Source organism: Medicago truncatula, chromosome 1, assembly GCF_003473485.1.
Source record: "Medicago truncatula cultivar Jemalong A17 chromosome 1, MtrunA17r5.0-ANR, whole genome shotgun sequence".
NCBI lineage: Eukaryota > Viridiplantae > Streptophyta > Magnoliopsida > Fabales > Fabaceae > Medicago > Medicago truncatula.
In genome coordinates, this window is record NC_053042.1 from 15,736,798 (window position 1) to 15,755,927 (window position 19,130).

The 19,130-nt window shown below is 31.5% G+C and overlaps 2 protein-coding genes across 2 annotated transcripts; both read left to right on the forward strand.

The window, feature by feature from the left end:
- Positions 1 to 2,956: 2,956 nt before the first annotated feature.
- On the forward strand, positions 2,957 to 4,567 carry LOC25482947 (uncharacterized). Its single transcript, XM_039830191.1, has 4 exons — positions 2,957 to 3,312; positions 3,397 to 3,604; positions 3,690 to 4,343; positions 4,424 to 4,567. The coding sequence occupies exons 1-4, from the start codon at positions 2,957 to 2,959 to the stop codon at positions 4,565 to 4,567; spliced, it is 1,362 nt and encodes a 453-aa protein (XP_039686125.1).
- A 2,362-nt stretch (positions 4,568 to 6,929) lies between these two features.
- LOC25482948 (50S ribosomal protein L28, chloroplastic) lies at positions 6,930 to 9,053 on the forward strand. Its single transcript, XM_013611561.3, has 3 exons — positions 6,930 to 7,090; positions 7,189 to 7,296; positions 8,609 to 9,053. Exons 1-3 carry the CDS (start codon positions 6,991 to 6,993, stop codon positions 8,839 to 8,841), a joined length of 441 nt encoding a protein of 146 aa, XP_013467015.1. The 5' UTR covers positions 6,930 to 6,990; the 3' UTR covers positions 8,842 to 9,053.
- Positions 9,054 to 19,130: the final 10,077 nt, after the last annotated feature.

Genomic DNA, 19,130 nt, shown 5'->3' on the forward strand with positions numbered 1-19,130 from the left:
TCACATTAGATGCTGAATTTGTGAGAGAATGTGAGTTTCACCATCCTTATTTAAGGTTTAGATCCAAGAACAATTTTAATATTATTCTTTAATTTCTAAAAGGTAAAACTTTTAAGAGTTAAAAAATTTAACTCAAATTAACAGATACATAAACTATATTAGCTTAAAAGAGAACAAGAGTAGCCAAATTTACTCACCAATATACCTAGTGCACCATCAATATCAAGTCCTTAAACAATAATATCAATTGCTAATGGTATTTTATAGCATTGATCAATCAATGACAATTTACTTTGACAAAGAATAAATCCTTATAATTGTCATTTGTTTACCATCACATGTGTGGATGTAAACTCTTAAATACTTGAATGAGTTTACACTCGAACAACATTATTAGACATGTCAAAATTAATTAAGTGTAAGACATGCACAATTGATCTTTATTTGTAAATTAAAAGTCAAAAACAAGATATCAAGCGTACCATTAAAACACAATCTTTTGATTGCTAAGAATTAATTGCAAGCGGTACTCTCAATGCAGTGATCAAGTATTGGTAATAAGTCTTGTTAGATAATAGGTGTCTTTTGACATCCTCATTACCCACATGGAAAAACTTAAGAAGTCTTGTCGGACAATGAGTGTCTTTTGACATCCTCATTACCCACATGAAAAATTTAAGAATTACCACATATCTAACATCACAAGTTGTAAATTAAAAGACCAAAAACAAGATACCATTAAAACACAATCTTTTGACTGCTAAGAATTAACTGCAAACGGTAATCTCAATGTTGTGATCAAATATGGTAATAAATCCTGTCAGACAATGGATACTTTTTGACATCCTCATTATCCACATGGATAAAACTTAAGAAGTTATGTCAGATAATGAATATATTTTGACATCCTCAATATCCACATAAAAAACTTAATAATTACCGCATATTTACACTAAAATATATACGTGGAGATTTGTTGTCTCTACAGGTGTATTTCAAGATGAAAGGAAAATGCTTTATTTTACGAAACAAAGCATAACAAAAATATACGAGCGATTTCTATACGTTGATTTCCACTCGCATCCCTGTATTTTCTGCCAAAACTGGAAGGTTATGTTTCCTTTCTTCTAAAAACTTGACATGTTGTCATTCTTGCTTTTGTTGCGTTTTTCTTCGTAACAAATAGTAACACTCTCTTTGAAATAGGTTACTCTGTTTAATAACATATCATAAACAGTAAATTTCATTAATCAAACTCTTGATCATTGTCATAATATATTAATTATCAAGCACACAGTTTTTTATATGTTCATCTAAAATTATTTAATTAAGAGTCTAATAGTTTTAAAATTTTATTAATATTTGCAAAGTTGTTCTACTTAATAAGAAAATTTAATTTGACGATCTGATTACTAACATTCATTGTTTATATTGAGTTGTTAAGCAGATAAATTATTCTCAAAGCTACTCTTTGAGTTAACAGATCCCACTATAATGGAACAATCATATCATATGAGTGTGGAGATGTAAATGGATATCCGTGGATGCGGATAGTGTGATATCCGTGTCTGCTCCGCGCGGATATCCATTTAGCGGGTAATCCATGGATTTTGAGGTATCAACGGATTTATACAAATATCCATGGATAACATTTATAAATAAAAAAAATTGTTAATTTTTTTACCTGAAAATTAAAAACGAAAGTTCATCACATGCATTTTCTTTTCTTTTTAGCAAAACATAATATCCATGCAAATAATAGATTTGAATAGTCATTTAATAACTAATAACAATCACAATGCCGAAGATTTTTGTTTAGGAAGTTGAAAGGTATTAAGGTTATTTATGTAATTTACTCAATTTAATAGCGGGTATGGATATCTGCGGGTGTGGATACTATTAAATCTGCATCCGTATCCGTATCCATTAATTAGCGGGCAGTTAAAATATCCGTTTATTTGATCCATGGATATCCATTAAAATATATGCTCGGTGTCCATGACGGATTTTATCCGCGGGTGCAGATTTTTTTGCCATCCCTATATGAGTGATATGATAGTTACACGGCTAATGGAATTAGGGATGCAATGAACAAACCAATAACCAGGTGAATTTGAAAATTCTGTCCCACCAATTAAAACAATTTCGTTTTCTTCTACGTTCGGGGTCAAAACCGAACTAAACCAAACGAACCCGACCTTTGTTGCTTCGGCTATCGGATTCACTTCATTTAAATTTGATCACCCAGACTCAAACCAACCTATTATATATTTTATATTTTACACTATATATTGGTAGAATTATCTTTAAACAATACTTTTTAATGATATTTTTTTTTTTTAACTAGTCTATCGGCTAGAAATTCACTTTTAAGATGAATAAGTAAGAAATTCAGGGTTCAAACACTGGTCTTTGCATACTGCAACGTCCCCAACTGAGTCATGTTCACAGGATATTTGTTGTAATAGGATAAAAAATGTATATTGTTTGAAAAGCAAAATTAATTTTTTTTACATTTTATAAAATTATAAATCCAAGGGAGTTTCTTTGATCTCATCGTCTGCAAGAGCCTTCTCAGTAGTGACATTTACAGGTATATTTCCTTGCTCAAACATTTTTTATTTATTTCTGGTCTTATGTTCCAATGTTAGTAGTAGCTTCATTGCATATGTTCCAATAGCACCCTTCTTTTTATGATCCAAGTTGCATGACAAAAGACCACCAGCTATGCTTCCACCAGTAGTGGAGCAACTGATAGCTTTAAATAGAGTAAGATTTCTCATTGAAAAGAAGATTCAGCGATGGATGGAATCGGGATGATCCATGTGATATGCTGAACTATTGCCATTTAGTTTAAGTTTTTGATGAATGATCGTAACAATAACCTAATCTTATTTCTTATCCTTTGCTATTTTCTTAGTCTCAGGGTGATCTGTGATTGATAATTTGCTGTACTATGGCTGGCGATGCAACTCAGTTAGTTGAACAAGTTGACGAAGTTAGCTTGAGATTTATGGTGGATAGAGAAAGGAACAAAGTTCTATATGTAGAGGCAGGGAAGGATTTTGTTGATACTCTTTTCAGCTTCTTAATATTTCCTTTAGGGACTATTGCAAGACTTGCGGCTAAGGAGTCAAATATCGACGCAGTGAAATTTGGAAGCTTGAGCTCATTGTACGAAAGTGTATCGGATCTTGGAGAAGAACATTTGTGGAATAAAACTTGCAAAGAAATGCTACTGAAACCAAGGGTTCCCATGGGACTTTATTACCGGAAACTCAAATTCAATATCGATGAATCAGAGCCGTTGAGGTACTACCACTGCGAGGACAAGACTTGCAAAATTGAAAATAGGTATTGTGTGAGCTTCTTCAGGAATCAAAAATGTATCTGTAGAAAATTATTGAACCAAGAAAGTTTCGTAAATTCCCTAAAAGGAATTGAAGAAAGCGGTTTTGTCAAGGAAACTTCAACTTTTATCGTTTCTGACGATCTTTGTGTGTTGGCGAATGAAGTTGGAACAAGCTTAAATCTTTGTCAGAAGCATGGAGTCAATGACATTGATACTATTGATAAACGAACCGTTAATATCAGCAAGAAAGAGGCATGTTTTCTAAGTATGTACATCGTATATGTACTTTCCGTTGATTATTCTCCCTCTCTAATTATTTAATCTATGCTTTGAATAGGTAATTGATATTCTAAAGTTATCTTTGGTCTCAAAGACTCCTTTGACAGACTTTATCTATAAAAAGGAACAGTTTGTTGGTAATTTAGACCCAAGAAACCGGTCGGAATTTTGGATTCGAGAGGTAGATGAATCATCTGATGAAATTAATGACAAGATGGTTGTGAAAGTACTGAGGAGAAAATCAAATGAACAAATTCTGTTTCTAGAGGCGCAAGATGATTTTATCGACTTTGTTTTTAGTTTTCTAACCTTCCCCTTAGGAGGAGTGTTGCATATGCTTCAAGGATTCTCTTTGTTAAGCTGCATTGATAATTTATACAAAAGCATGATTGAGTTGAGTTCGGACGGATGCATAATTTCAGAAAATCTCAAAGAGAAACTAACTAAACCGCCGATTCCTATGCAATTTGAACTCAGGAACCAAATATTACCGATAGATACCAAATATAAGGATTATTATACACAATATAAATTTATTGATCCTAAATCCCCTATTTCTGGAGGATATGTCAAAGGACCGATTACCTTCATCGTGACAGACGACATGGTAGTGACCCCGTTATCATCCATTGCTGTTGTTTCCTATCTAGAAAGAATGAAGGTTGCCTTTAATGATGTGGAGGAAAGGGTCATCAGAATTGGTAGGAAAGAGGTAAGGCAGTACATGAAATGAAACTTCCTCATTTAGTATAGCTTTTCATTTTAGTAACATATTTTGATTGCATGGTGTAGGGTCTCAGCATACTAAAAGCTTCATTGACCACAACTTCTACTTTGACAAACAGTCTCAGCCTGTTGTGGAGCAATTCAAGAATGAATAAAGGTCCAAGTCTATCCATACAAGAGCATAGCTTGCAAGAACAGTGGAGTACATAGCTTGTGATTGTTTTTCTACCAATGGGGTGGTTGGAACTTGGAACACTTTTATACACTATTGAATTTATTAAAAAAAATTACCAAACGGGTGGTTTTCTATTGTGATCGATTTTTTTTGTCAAATAGTTTAATGATTAGAATTCACTTTTTAAGATAAATAAATGGGACGTATGTGATTCCAATCTTGACCGTTATATATTACAATGCATTGTGATTGATTTAGTAGAATTCGTTTTTATTTTGATGTCATATAATCAAATTTTAGTTGCCGATATGTTTCGTTTGGTGTTGGGGTCTGATGGTGATGGTGGTGTTTGGGATTTGCGGAGGGAATTGTTTTGTGGAGGAATGTATTTCTTTGTTGGAAAATTTCTAAGGTTACTTCAAATGACTGATGAAATTGGAACACCGTTCACAATAATAAATAAGAGCACTGCTATTTATCTAGATAAAAATTATCCCGATGGTACAGCGAATAACACTTAACCAATCACCTCTATGCCTGGCCACAAAACAAGTAAGATGGTGCTATAATTTAGGAAAAAATAATGAGTAAAAACAAGGTCGTACGTAAATCATTCGTGAGGAAATCTGTCTAGATAAGTAGCATTAGGCAATAGATAATGCTATGTTAAAGAAGCTTACAATATACCGATGTGGAATTTTAGAGGTGAAAAATCATCCTCTTATATGATACTTCCTCCGACGTAAAATACATGTCGCAGTCAATCATTGCACACATGTCAATACACAACTTTGACAATTAATATCTTTAATTATATATAATAAAAAAATTAAAATTTTAATATTTTAAAAAATATTCATCGAAACAAATCAAACAACATCTTACATACTAATATTTGTATTTATATATTATTTAAAAAAATTGGTCAGAGTAAGTTATGTGAATAGTGTACATTGTAAAATTGCGACATGTATTTTGAAACGGAGAGACTAGTTTAAAACAAAATGATTGATGAAAGTCTTTTTCTTTAAACGGTGGTTATTAACTAATCGTCTTCTTATTAAAGATAATTGTGTAAAATAAATAATTTTATTATTAGATGTCTTTTTTTTGTGGTGGCCGGGTTTCGAACCTCGGACCTTGCATATATTATACATTGTTCATATCAACTGAGTTAAGCTCACAAGAACTATTGGATTTGATTATATGTGCAGGGACGTGGGTTTGAAGAAGGAAAATTCTATGGTGAAGTTATAAAAATGACTTTTTTGGTGAAATTAACACTATAACATCAAAAATGTAATGAGTAACATCCCACCGTTTGTACAATGTCATCAAAAGTTCAGTCATCGTAGTATCATCAATTCATCAGATTAACAAGACTACACTTAATCTAATTTTATCCTACCTTGTTATAAGCGTAACACCCCACAAAGTGTAACACTTAAAACTATCACATAATATCATCAACTATGTATGCATGTTAAAGATTCCAACGATAAAATAGTACCTGTAAATCCAAGATGTTGCAAGCATTACTAGATGAATTACTATTGATTATTAATCAGCAATCAACAATTTAAAAATGAAATCAAACATTAAAATCAAAATTAACTTTTTCAAAAAAATCAATTTCCTGACTGAACCGTAGAAGCTCCCTTTGAAGAATCTACACAACATATCTTATCTATTCGATAAATGTCCTACACTTCCTAGTGTGGAGAGTTGATTTTGGTTGGTTGGATATTCATAACACTTTTATTAATGTGGTTTTGGATTATGCGTATCAATTTTGTTGCCTAAGTTTATAAGGAAGATGTTATTGAAAGAAAGAAAAAAGAAAAAAAAAATTATTTAGTTATCTTGCATTTGAATTATATAAAAAGTGATAAATAATATTATTTTGGTGTAAATTTTTCTCAACCTTTCGATTATGTTGAAAAATTAATCTCAATATTGGTTCATATCAAAGGAAAATAGTTTTAACTTCGAGGTATTATGATATTTTAAATGTTTGAGATTTTAATTTTTGGATTGTTGATGTTATTGGGGCATGAAATTTGCACTATTTTGCTTTATTTGGTAGTTGAATATTGTTATTATCCGCTTTATTCTTTTTTATACAAATTACCCGCATTATTCTATAATAATTTGGTTTCACTCTTGACAGTGACACATCTTGTACTTTGAATATTGATTAGATATATTATTTGAATTTTCATTAAAAAAAAAATGGTGGAATCACAACAATAATAAACTTTTTCTACATAAATATAGTTAATGGGATAATTTGACGGATTAACATTTATAAATAAGAGATTCTTGTAAAAAAAAAAAAAAAAAAAGGATCATTTATCTATTTTCCTAATAAAAAACAAATTATTTGAAGGTAGATAATTTGAGAAGAGGCAAATAAGATTGGGTTGGATAAGAAGAAGAAAAAAGAAAAGAAAGAACAATGGCGGGTTCTGCAGTATCACTTGGAAACACCTTCGTCTTCGCTTCTATGCGCTCAATTTCATCAACCAACACTCACAAACCCTCTTCATTCTCACCCCGTAACTAACTAACTTAACTAACTTCATCTCAATTTCATTTTTTTATTTATTTTTTGCTAAATCTGTGTTGTTCAATTATATAATTTTTGTGATTTCAGAATTAGGGTTCTTGAATTCTCAGTTAAGCGGTCTCAAAATCTCGTCTCAGACTTCGCTTAAATTGCCCACACCAATTGTTGCTTCTCCCTTTCAACCAATTGTTGCTAGTAAGTTATTGAAACCAATAATTCATATTCACTCTCATTTTCACCATGTTATGAACTATGTATATGTATAGTGTGCTGCCCACATTTTCATTTTTAAATTTAACAATTCTTCTGATCTTTTTTTATTTTTAATGTAATGTCATATTTTTCATTAATTTTTTCCTAATCTAATTGTGTGATATACAAACAAATGCGTGCGTTTTGACACGCGGACCGTGTGGAGCACGGGTCTGTTGCTAGTTTATGTTTTAATAAATGGAAATTATAAAATGTTATTGATGTTGTGCCGGTGTTTGACACTAACTCATGTCATTTCTCTAATTTTGTCGATTTCGTGTCATTGCTCTAATTTTTAAAGAATGGAAGTACTTAAATTTTGTCGATTTCGTGCCAGTGTTGACTCTAACACGTGACACGTCTTCAATTTGAAGTGTGAATGCTACATACTAGTTTGTTTCTTGCGGGAGTAATACTTGTATCATAAGCACTTATTGAAGTTACTTTAATGTTATTGAGTTTCTGATAAGTTGTTCCAGTAATCACCGTCTTTATGCAATAATTCCTTGTTTTTTGGTAGAATGTGATTAAGTGATATTTGTTTCAGTCTTAGGTATATTAAAGGAAGAGTTTTCTTTGTTGAATCTTGTGTTAAGTGAACAGATTAATAGAAATTGGAAACCTTTTATTTTCATAACAATATGGATAGGGAAGAAATGGCTACCTTTAAGTGACCAACTATGGTTTGTGTACTTTTTATTTATTTAAAAAGTAACATATTGCTGTTGGTTAATAAATATTTTTCATATTTTATTGCGGACAGAGAAGTTTTGCACTGATATTTACTCCAGCTTTCATCGATAGAGTGACAGATAAATACCCTTCTTAGTTTATGTTTGCCTATAGTAACAATTCTTTTTTATATATAAGAGAATAACAGAACATGCATAACATGGTGCGGTACGATTTACCTATAACTGAGTTTTTTAAGCATGTTGGTAGAAGTTTATTACATGACCTGTTTGTATATAACATATGTTACCTTATATGATTAGTGTTAAAAATGGGGTTAGTGATTCAGTTTAAGACCTGTTTGCACAGAAGGACATATGTTATGAGATGTCAATCCATTAAATAATAAGTTTTTGGCTCTTAGTTAGAGATACCATGGGTTCACCCAAAAAAAACACATTTGGTTATTGCTATTTGATGCCAAACTACATCATCATTGTCTAAAGGATGCTACTGCAAATCCTGATTATTATTATTATTGTAAATCAATTTAACTTGGTATACTTTGGTTTTATTTTTTCAGAGAGGGTGTGTCCCTTCACCGGAAAGAAATCAAACAGGGCCAACAAAGTATCCTTTTCAAACCATAAGACAAAGAAATTGCAGTTTGTAAACCTCCAGTACAAGCGAGTTTGGTGGGAAGCTGGGAAGCGCTTTGTAAAGCTTCGTTTGTCAACTAAGGCGTTGAAAACCATAGAGAAGAATGGACTTGATGCAGTTGCAAAAAAGGCTGGAATTGATCTCAGTAAGAAATGAGAGAACAAGATTATGATTGTAATTGAGTAAAAGGATGGATCCATGTTCATTAATTTTTGTTGTAGAATTTATTTTCTTTCTGTATTATTTTTAGGGACTGGGGTTGATTCTGGCTATGGTCAAAAGCAACTTGAGTTATGTAAACAAATATGAAGTTTGTGAGTTTACTATGTCATGAATCTTACAAATGGAAATCTCTTTGATCATCCCCTAAACATTTATCCTGGACCGTAGCACTGGGAATTTCAGCCTTCAATGTTACATTTTGCATTCAATTATAATCTAGCGATGTTGCATAGGTGCGGTACGGGTACAGTACCTGGTACGATACGCATACAGGTACGAGAATACAACAATTTCTAAAAACTTTAAGGTATGGGTACTTTAAAAGAATCATGAGTTTTGTTATACAATATAACATGAGACAATTAAGTTCTTCAATTTACAACAAAAACATCACAATAAAAGTTAAAAAAGAATAAAAAAAAAAAATTAGTGTTGGTTAGAACAACAACAAAAATTCATATATTACTTTATTATCATATCAATATAGAAGAGAAAGTCACAATTAAATAATGAACAAAATTGAAATACCACGAGTACCATACACGGGTATTGTGTACTTCATATTTTTACAAGTCGTATTTTTAAGAGTACCCATGCTTGAGAATGATTTAATACACATCTAGTTTATAAAAGTTAATTTTCCATTGATGACAAGAAAATGTTAACATTATGTTCAATAAAGACCAAAAATAAAACAAGAAAATTATGAGGGTGAAAACATCCCGATTTTAATTCAGGGACTGAAATCAAAGTTTATTATATTTTCTGAGGAGAAAAACATATTTAACTCTAATGACTATACCTTACAATACAACAACCATGTCTTACAATATCTACATTATTATTTTTTACCACTATATATATTTTTTTGGTATAATTTTTACCACTATATATATTCTAGTAAAAATATTAGTTTAATAAATAGTATACGAGTGAACTAAAATCACAAAATTTTATTATGATAGCATGATAATAATTATTAAAAAATCGTGTTTTAAACATGATCTGTCCAATGAAGATCTAGAAAAGAGACTAGAATTTGTTATCAATAGCTCCAAAAACCACTGCCACCCATAATATATTGGATAACACTTATGTACCATAATGGTATATAATATTGTTCAATTAAAATGTGTCACGTGGTTATAAGAATGGGATTCCATATAAAAGTATCTTGGTTATAAGAATGGGATTTCATAAACCACTGCCACCTTAATTTGTTTGGTGAATGCTCATGTCAAATGTTCGGTGGATTCCATGGCCTCCATGGGAAGATCCTTACCATGGTCATACCTGGCCTCTTCAAAGGTTCATCAATCAACAATACCCTCCTTCGCACATGTGGTGACTTCCTCGGCGAGGGATGCACAACATGATCATTTACCATCTCAATCTATAAAGAGTGATGCACTTTGCATCAAAATAACACAACATGAATATGAAAAGGAGTTGGCAGATTGTCAACCAAAACTTCATCGAAGATTGGTTCTCAATAAGGGGATAAGTCGTATAAAACAAAGGATTTTTTTTTATTGAAACTGTCGAAGCTGTGGAAAACAGCCGGTCAATGGAAGATGATCACCTTAGGTCGAGTTTTTTTTTTTTAATTCACCTTCACGGCAGTGGAAGACTTTACGATCTGTTTGGGTGATGGGCACAATAAATATGAAGCCAAAGTTCTTAGACTCACTTAGTGGACGAAACATTTTGTTACCCACTCCCAACGTCAAACCCATGCTCAGGTTTGGATTCGACTCATGGAGCTGTCTCAGAAGTATTCGACTCATGGAGCTTATCTAACATGTTACAAACAAATTAGGAAGATAGTGAAGTTTCATGGTATAAACAAGAATTAATGTTGTGAGAGACTTCACTAGGCATGCTCGACCTGCTTTATTCAAGAGATTTCCTTTCCAAGAAGCTAGCCTTTTTGATACTTTGTCAACGATGTCGTTGTATACATTTCTAGAGATCTGACCCTTAACAAGAGGAAAACCAAGGTAATGACCCAAATCTGCTACAAATTTAATAGTTAAAATATCTTGCATCTCACACTTTCTTTCCCCTTGAACCATCCTGAAACACATAGCTTTGGACTTTAAGGTATTGATCTTTAATCCTGAAGCAGAACGAAACTGCTCCAAGGCATCCATAACAACTTTGACGTGTTCAATACTAACTTCACAAAACAACATAACATCGTCAGCAGAAAGAATATGAGATAAGTGTGGACCATCCTTAGATACATGTATAGGTTCCCATATACCACTTTGAACTTTCTTATGAATACTAAGAGAGAGTTTCTCCATACAAACAAGTAAGGGGATGAAGGATCGCCTTGACGAAGAACTCTAAATGAAGTAAAATGATCAGGTTTGACATCATTCCAAAGCACAACCAAATTGCTAGATCAGACACAACTCATGATGAGATATATAATTATCAGGGAAACCAAAATTATGGATAACGTTCTAACATAATACATTATACATAATTAATAACATATACTATATAAATATATATATTTAATATTTTTATATATACGCATATCACTACCATTTTGTGTACTTACAAACAGTTTTGTTTTTCAACAAAAGATCTTGAGCTTCTATGGGCACCTTGTTGACATACAGTTTCAGTCAAAGTAAATAAAAAAGAATCATGCATTGGATTTGAAACTCTCTTTTCTCACAAACATGTACATGGAATCCAGCTTTAACTTTGCAGATCCAAAAAAAAAAAAGTATAAAGTGGAAATGAAAGGAAGCTAAACCACTTGCAAAAGTTCGGTGCACTTTCAAAGAAAATGATGTTACAATCTCTTTTTTTCTTTTAACTTTTATAAATCATTAACCTCATCTTGTTCATCATTGTTTTACTAATAATTCAAAGTATCATTATTAACAAAAATGATTGGAAATTCACATTGCAATGTTTAACACTGCATCATCAAACCAAGGAAGTTGCTTCAAATGGTAAGGATATTAAACTCAATGATACTAGGGTTTAGATTTAAGTCACGCTGAAAACTTTAATGGTAGGTATTATGTAAGTATTTATGTCAGCATTTTATAAGCCTCGAGGCTTTTCTTATCCCTAATGAGTTATCGGAATCTAAATCACCCAAACTTTTTTATATAAAAAACTACATTATATGATATATTTCTTTCATTCTTAAAATATTAACCTTTTCATTCCTTTTCTTTTGGCTAACCAAATTTTGTTTGTAAATGTGATTTGATGTAAGCAAAGCCAAAAATATCTTCCTTTTGCCAATATGATTGATCATAACCACCAACATTTTGTCTGGTGAAGTACGAGTTTAGTCCAATTATTGCAGTAATATGGATGGTATGGCCCATTAAAAAAGATTAACCCATGTAATATGGGACAGATGTGGGGCCAAATAAGATCAACCCTATCTAAACAAATAAATAAAAAAAGGAGGTTATTTTCTTGATATGTTCTAGAGAAATGGAACTCCAAATTTTATCCAGAAAGATATTTTAGCTACTCTATACCTTATCCAGAAATGGAACTCAAAAACAAAAATGTAAATTGTTTTTGGAAATTTTTAATCATCAAATTTGAATTTATTTGGAAAACAATAAATTGAATGTTGTAGAAGTTCTAAAAAAATTGGAAACATAAAAATAATTAAAAGCAAAAAAGACAACTTTGGACTCAAAAATAAAAAACTTTCTCTTTCTAATATATGAACGAAAGTACCCTTTAAGACTTTAACCTACTTTGGACTTTAAAATATATAATGCCCATATAAATAACGAATTTACTTAATAAACAAACATGATAAAAGAAAAAAGTTAAAGTTAAAAGTACTTGGTGTTTGGGGAGTTCTGCCCAATTTTCTTTTGAATGAACGGTAGCTAAGTAACTAAGCTATAGATTATGGTAGGCTCAATTTTGGAAAGCTAATGCAGAAATTTTGCTTTCTTTAGGAACAACAGAAAGGCCACATATTCTGGAGCCACACAACCTAAAGGAAATAGAAATATATACAGTGCAAAATTTAAAATATTATTTGAAATTAAACTGAGAAAATTTGGCTATGTTACGGTTTTTAACAAAACTAAGTTGCATTTATAGCCTTTTAGAAAGGCGTTTCATAATTCCCGTTTCATAATTCCCGTGAGCTTAACTCAGTTGGTAGGGATATTGCATATTAGATGCAGGGGTTGGGATTCGAACCCTGGACACTCCACTTCTCCACAATTTAATTGTGTGAGTTCTAGCCACTAGGCTACTTGACAAAAAAAAGAAAAAAAAAAGAAAGGCGTTTCATAGTAACCAAAGTCGTGATTTTAAGAAGAAAGTCTAATATGGTCACGGGACCAAACAAATAGTGTTTGGTCACATACACATAAACAAATGATTTTTTAATGATAAAAAGAAAATTGATAAAAAAATAATTTAATATTTTGAAGTTAATCTCTTCATGTGAGTGTGTCTAAAGACTATTTATTTAGTCTTGTGACCATGGAAGAATAGCTCCAGATAAAGATTATGATGTTCAAGGTGATTGGTTTACCACAAAAATTTTAAATTACATCATTTAGAAGAGGTTTTTTATGAATAAAATTTTGCTTCATACAAAGATTTCTGCACCATATGAGTGTTATGCACTATTAACCTCAAGTCGGAAATCCTTCGTCTCTCTCAATGGATGAAAGACTTCAATCCCTGTACATAGGGCCGAATTCTAGGAGGTGCAAACAGTTCTACAAAAACGGGCCTCCAAAATTTAGGGGCTCAAATATTTTTTTATTTTTATAATGCAGGTTGGAGTAAGTATATACTATTTTTTTTTTGACAAAAATAAACGATATTTATTCATTCAACTTGATAGAGTACATCGATACAATACAAATCCAAATTCGCTAAAAACAAAAAGGATGAATCTGTGATCAAACTCACAGCATCCATATTAATAGCATAAAACGGCAAAGTACCTATGCCTACAAATATGACTAATATGACTATATTCATGTCTCCGGAATACTCATGTCTCCAGATCTGCAACGTTGACGACGCCAAAGTCATTGTCATTGATCGGATATGCACTTGCTCAAAGATAATCTTTCAACCTGAATCAAATAAACACCGCACTAAGACGGGAAATCAAAAACACACCGCACAAAGACGGGAAATCAAAACAAACGAAGTCGTCCAGAGACGACGAAATCACAAAAACAAACGAAAGAAAACAGAAAACATGTGAAATCACTTATTCAATTAATGCTTAAAGATTTCCAAACTTGCAAATATACTCTAGCAGTTGCACTTTGTGTTGATCCTCTCATAGCTCCTGGGTTCAACTCTTACCAAGATTAATATTTTTTTTCTTTTAATTCTTTTTTTTTTCTTTTTTTTTTGGGTCTGTTTTATTAACAAACACATTAGAACCTTTTTTTTGTTCTTTTTGTTTATTCATGTTATTTTTTTGCCCAAATTTATAGTATAAAATAACAAAGCTCTAACAACAAAATTATAATTATTTTCGTAAAAAATAAAACAAAACAAACGTTATAAACATTTTTTTCTCTTTAAAAATAAATTGAGTTTTTTTTTCTTAGGGGTCTCTCTTTATTTTAAGAATTGGACCACAAATTTCATAGGAACGGCCCTGCCTATACACAATATTGGAAGAAAAAAAAAAACCAAGTCCCACATCGGATAGATAAGACTCTTGAGAAAAGTATATAAAGAGGAGGCAATCCTCACCTAATAAGTCGGTTCCACATCGGATAGATAAGACTCTTGAGAAGAGTATATAAAGAGGAGGCAATCCTCACCTTACAAGCCAGTTTTGTAAGGATGAGTAAGGCCCCAAATTTCAACATGGTATCAGAGCTTGTCGAATTCAAGGGCCGCCTAAACCTATTCACGCACCAAGCCCAAAGAGTGTTGGGCGTGAGGGGGTGTATTGGGAAAAACCCAAGTCCCACATCGGATAGATAAGACTCTTGAGAAGAGTATATAAAGAGGAGGCAATCCCACCTTACAAGCCGGTTTTGTAAGGATGAGTTAGGCCCCAAATTTCAACGAGAAGAGTATATAAAGAGGAGGCAATCCTCACCTTACAAGCCGATTTTGTAAGGATGAGTTAGGCCCCAAATTTCAACAAACAATGTTAAACTCATGCTTAGATATGGATACGACTGATGAAGTTTCCTTAAGATTATTGAAGGGACCAAACTTTATTTGAAATTATAAGCATAGTTGGTATGCCCCTCACTTTAGAAATTTCCACACAAAATTGAGTTTTCACCAACTATGTATTTTGATGGATATGGATCTCCCACAACTTATTTTTGACGAAAAATATGGTAGAAAGATATGGGTTTGCTTTCAATGTGGAGCTTATTTACGAATGGTTGCTGGAGTTATTCTCTCATGGTAAGCACCCCAAGAAGTAAGATGACAATTTATTAGGTAGTTATTAATTAATATTTAGCAATTAAGAAAAAGAGGTTGAGAAAATTGTCCTCATCTTCTTAATAGTAGGAAATTAGTTGTTTATATGTATAATTATAGGAAGCATGTAAAGTAACATTTTAGATTAAGTAAATATTGAGAAAAATTCTAGTCTTCATATTTTTTAGGAGACTTATTCATTCTCGATTTGGAATAATTGCTGCTACTACCATAACCCATATTCTATTAGAAACATGCTCGAGACCCCTCAAAAACATTCAAACTCAAGTAATATATTACTTTCAGACCTACCAAATTTTAAGTAGATCAGTTTGAAACATTATAAAATCTAACATAACACATCCTATTCCCACACATACTATGATGACAAGCATGTCTTCATTATGGGGAGAAATAAGCGAATATATAATCCTTAAACTCTATAACCCCATGTGCATGGATTCAATAACTCCCTTTGTTTGCTTGGTCAAAAAATAATAATAATAACTTCCTTTGTTAACAATTTTTCTTTTTGAAAGATTCCTTTGTTAACAATTAACATCCACTATTTTTCTTCTCTCAAAAAAAAAAAAACATCCACTATTTTGCCACTTTATTAGAATTAAAAAATAATGGGTTAAATAAGTAAATAGTCCTCACAAATATACCAATATTTAATTTTCGTCCCCCTAAAATATTCCTTAGGCTTTTGGTCCCACAAAAAAAAATCATCTATGAAATTAGTCTCCACTCTACATTAAGCATTACACTACTTTTTTTAACAGCAAGGACTAATTTCATAAATGAAAAATTTCAAAGAGACCAAAAACCTAAAAATATTTTAGGGGGACTGAAATCAAATGTTGGTATATTTCGGGGGACCATTTACTTATTTAATCCAAAAATAATTACATCTCTTTGTCACTCCTGCTCAATTAGAGAAACTTCTCTCTTATAAATTAGCATTGTCTTTTTTTTTTTTTTTTTTACAGAAAGAAGCTTAATGCATTTCATTTATAATAACAGTAGAGATACAAGATGAAATCTTAATATGAATACAAAAATTAGCATGACATAAAGTTGCCTTTGTTAAACTATGAGTGACCTCATTAGCTTGTCTCATAATGATCATATCATTAGAGATTACTAAATCAAAAAGCTAATAAACATCTACAATCATTAATCACTATACTAAAATTAGAAACGTCACTTTTATTATCAGAGACTATCCATCGTAATTTTGGAATCAAACCTAAAGTCCACAATACCCAGTTGAAGGTCACGAATCCACTGGAGAGTTGATAACAATGCAAAGGCCTCCCCTAAATTCATATCAAGGAGTAGAGTCAGCCAAGTCCAACTTTATTCACTGCACTAGCATTGCTTTTCTTCTTAAAAATGAAATTAGCATTACCTGTATTACATATTAATTTTTTTTAAAAGGTATGTATGATATTATTTATGTTTACCATAATAAAAATGACCTAAACTAATAATTAAAAATAATTTTCTAAATACCTTTAAAAGAAAATTCTAAATCAACCTCTCATTTGATTTTTTTTTTCTTAGATTCTATTTTTTAAAAATCTATAACAAACAAATAAACAAAACTTTAAACGTGGTTATTTTATTTAAAAAATTAATTTTCTTTTCACATGAAAATTGTAACAAATGGGCTTTTGTGTGTGTGATGACTCATCTTCGAAATAAGAGCATATGTAAAGGTTGAAAAATTCTAAATGGATATTCTTAAGGAGCAATTTTTATTTAGTCACAATCTCAAATAAAATTTATTTGGACACACATAAATAAATAAAAATTTAAAAAGAAATAATTTAGTCACATTATTTAATCATTTTTTAATCATTTTTCTTTGTGAGTGTGTGCCTAAATAAATTTTATTAAATTTCCACAGTGGTTGTGTTTTTTCTTGCTAGTTGCGTTTTGTTTCGTCGGTTGCCATTTGTTTGCCGCCGACGAACTTTTGTAATTGTGGGTTTCCAACGGGTTGTTTTTGTTGTTTTGTTTGAATAGGGATTGGTTGGGTTTAGACTGCTGACCTTTTTGCGGTGGTTGCGATTCAAAAACCTTAAAGGGTATGGTTATGTGTATTTTAAAAACCCGAAAGGATCTGGTTACTAATGTATTGGACGCATCCCTCGATCTGAGTTCTTACGTGTGATGCGCTTGAAAGAGCTTAATGCTTCCTGCTTTGTCAGGGAGATATTGGCACTTGAATTCTGATACTGTGTGACCCTTATTGTTTCTTACACATTTTCAATCTTCATATTTTTTGTAATTTGTGTTAGAATTGATTAGGGTTGACCCACTTGGTCTGTTTTATCACGATGTATTTTTATTTGAGTTGTTCTTGGATCGGATTTAATGTCCCTAAGTCTTTGTATCATTTTCTTTGGCTTAAACAAAAAAGTTAAAGTTCTATAAGAAGAAAGTTAGTATTAACTTTTTAGGGGAAGAAGAAAGTTAGTATTAAAAAGTTGTATAATTATTATATTAATATAAATAATAATTTGTTTTTTTAAAATAATATTTTTTTAATGGATCCTTTAACTAATGCCTAAGGGTATTTACTAGCATTTAACCCATACAGATTTAAAAAGTCCATATTAAAATATGATATGATCATCTCTTATATATCGAGTAAATCATTTAATTGGTCTCTGTTTTTGTAAATGATTCTCAAATTAGTCTATGACTCTATTAATATTTTAAAATAGTCTCTGTCTTTGTTAAAAAATTCTCAATTAAGTCCCTCGTTATGTGAAAAAAAAACATAGAGACATGAGTCTAATTGAGAAAAATTTGACAATATTTCAAAGTAGTTCATGTCTTTATCAAAAGTTTCTCAATTAAGTGTTTCGCTATGTAACAAAAACATAGAGACGGAGACCTAATTGAAAAACTTTTGACAAAAACAGTAACTATTTTAAAATATTAATAAATACAATGACTAATTTGAGAATCACAGGATCAAATTGATAGTTTACTCCTTATATATCATTTCAAACTAAACATTTAAGCATAGCTTGTCACCCTAGAGGAAGAAATGAACATGTTAGACTGTTTAGCCATAATAAGCAATCTCTGCCTTTGTCTTTCACATCAATACAAAATGTTAGAAGTTCATAGGTTAAATTCATTAGCATTTATATGAAAGTTTAAAGCTTTAGTGGGTCATTCACAAGTCCACACACTACACACATAGCATAATGCCCACTATATCCTTTCCTCTATGGCATAGGAGACCCCAACAACACCCAACATTGAAATGGGTGGAATCATAGATGCAATGGAGCAGTGCAAAATGTACAATATTATTGGGATTGGGATGTGTTATGTGTACAGAAAATAGGTGGGAACCCACCATAACCACTTTCCCTTGATTCTTTCTTATAGCTTAGGAATTCCCACTCCACCATCGCTATATACCATATGTATAATCACTCTCAAACATGCTTTGGATTTGTCCTATTCTCACATACATATAAGTTATTTTATTTCATGATATAACCAACATGTATTGCCCATAACTCCACAATATATATCTACTTATTTATCCTTAAGCCACTAATATTAGTTTAATGTAATGGAGATAGCTAGGTTATTTGCATAATCATATTTGCATGCCCAAACAAAATGAGCCCATGCTTCCCCTGAGAAAACCAAATTACAGTTTGTGAATTAGTACCAAAAATAAATAAATATCAATGTGTGAATTGTCTAGATACTTTGAAGCTTTGTTGAGTTTCGTAGAAAACATACTATTA

Coding starts and splice junctions, on each gene's coding strand:
- LOC25482948 (XM_013611561.3), top strand. CDS start 6,991: ATGGCGGGTTCTGCAGTATCACTTGGAAACACCTTCGTCTTCGCTTCT. Junction 7,091..7,188: donor ACCCTCTTCATTCTCACCCC/GTAACTAACTAA, acceptor TTGTGATTTCAG/AATTAGGGTTCTTGAATTCT. Junction 7,297..8,608: donor CTTTCAACCAATTGTTGCTA/GTAAGTTATTGA, acceptor TTATTTTTTCAG/AGAGGGTGTGTCCCTTCACC.
- LOC25482947 (XM_039830191.1), top strand. CDS start 2,957: ATGGCTGGCGATGCAACTCAGTTAGTTGAACAAGTTGACGAAGTTAGC. Junction 3,313..3,396: donor GATGAATCAGAGCCGTTGAG/GTACTACCACTG, acceptor ATGTATCTGTAG/AAAATTATTGAACCAAGAAA. Junction 4,344..4,423: donor TCAGAATTGGTAGGAAAGAG/GTAAGGCAGTAC, acceptor TGCATGGTGTAG/GGTCTCAGCATACTAAAAGC.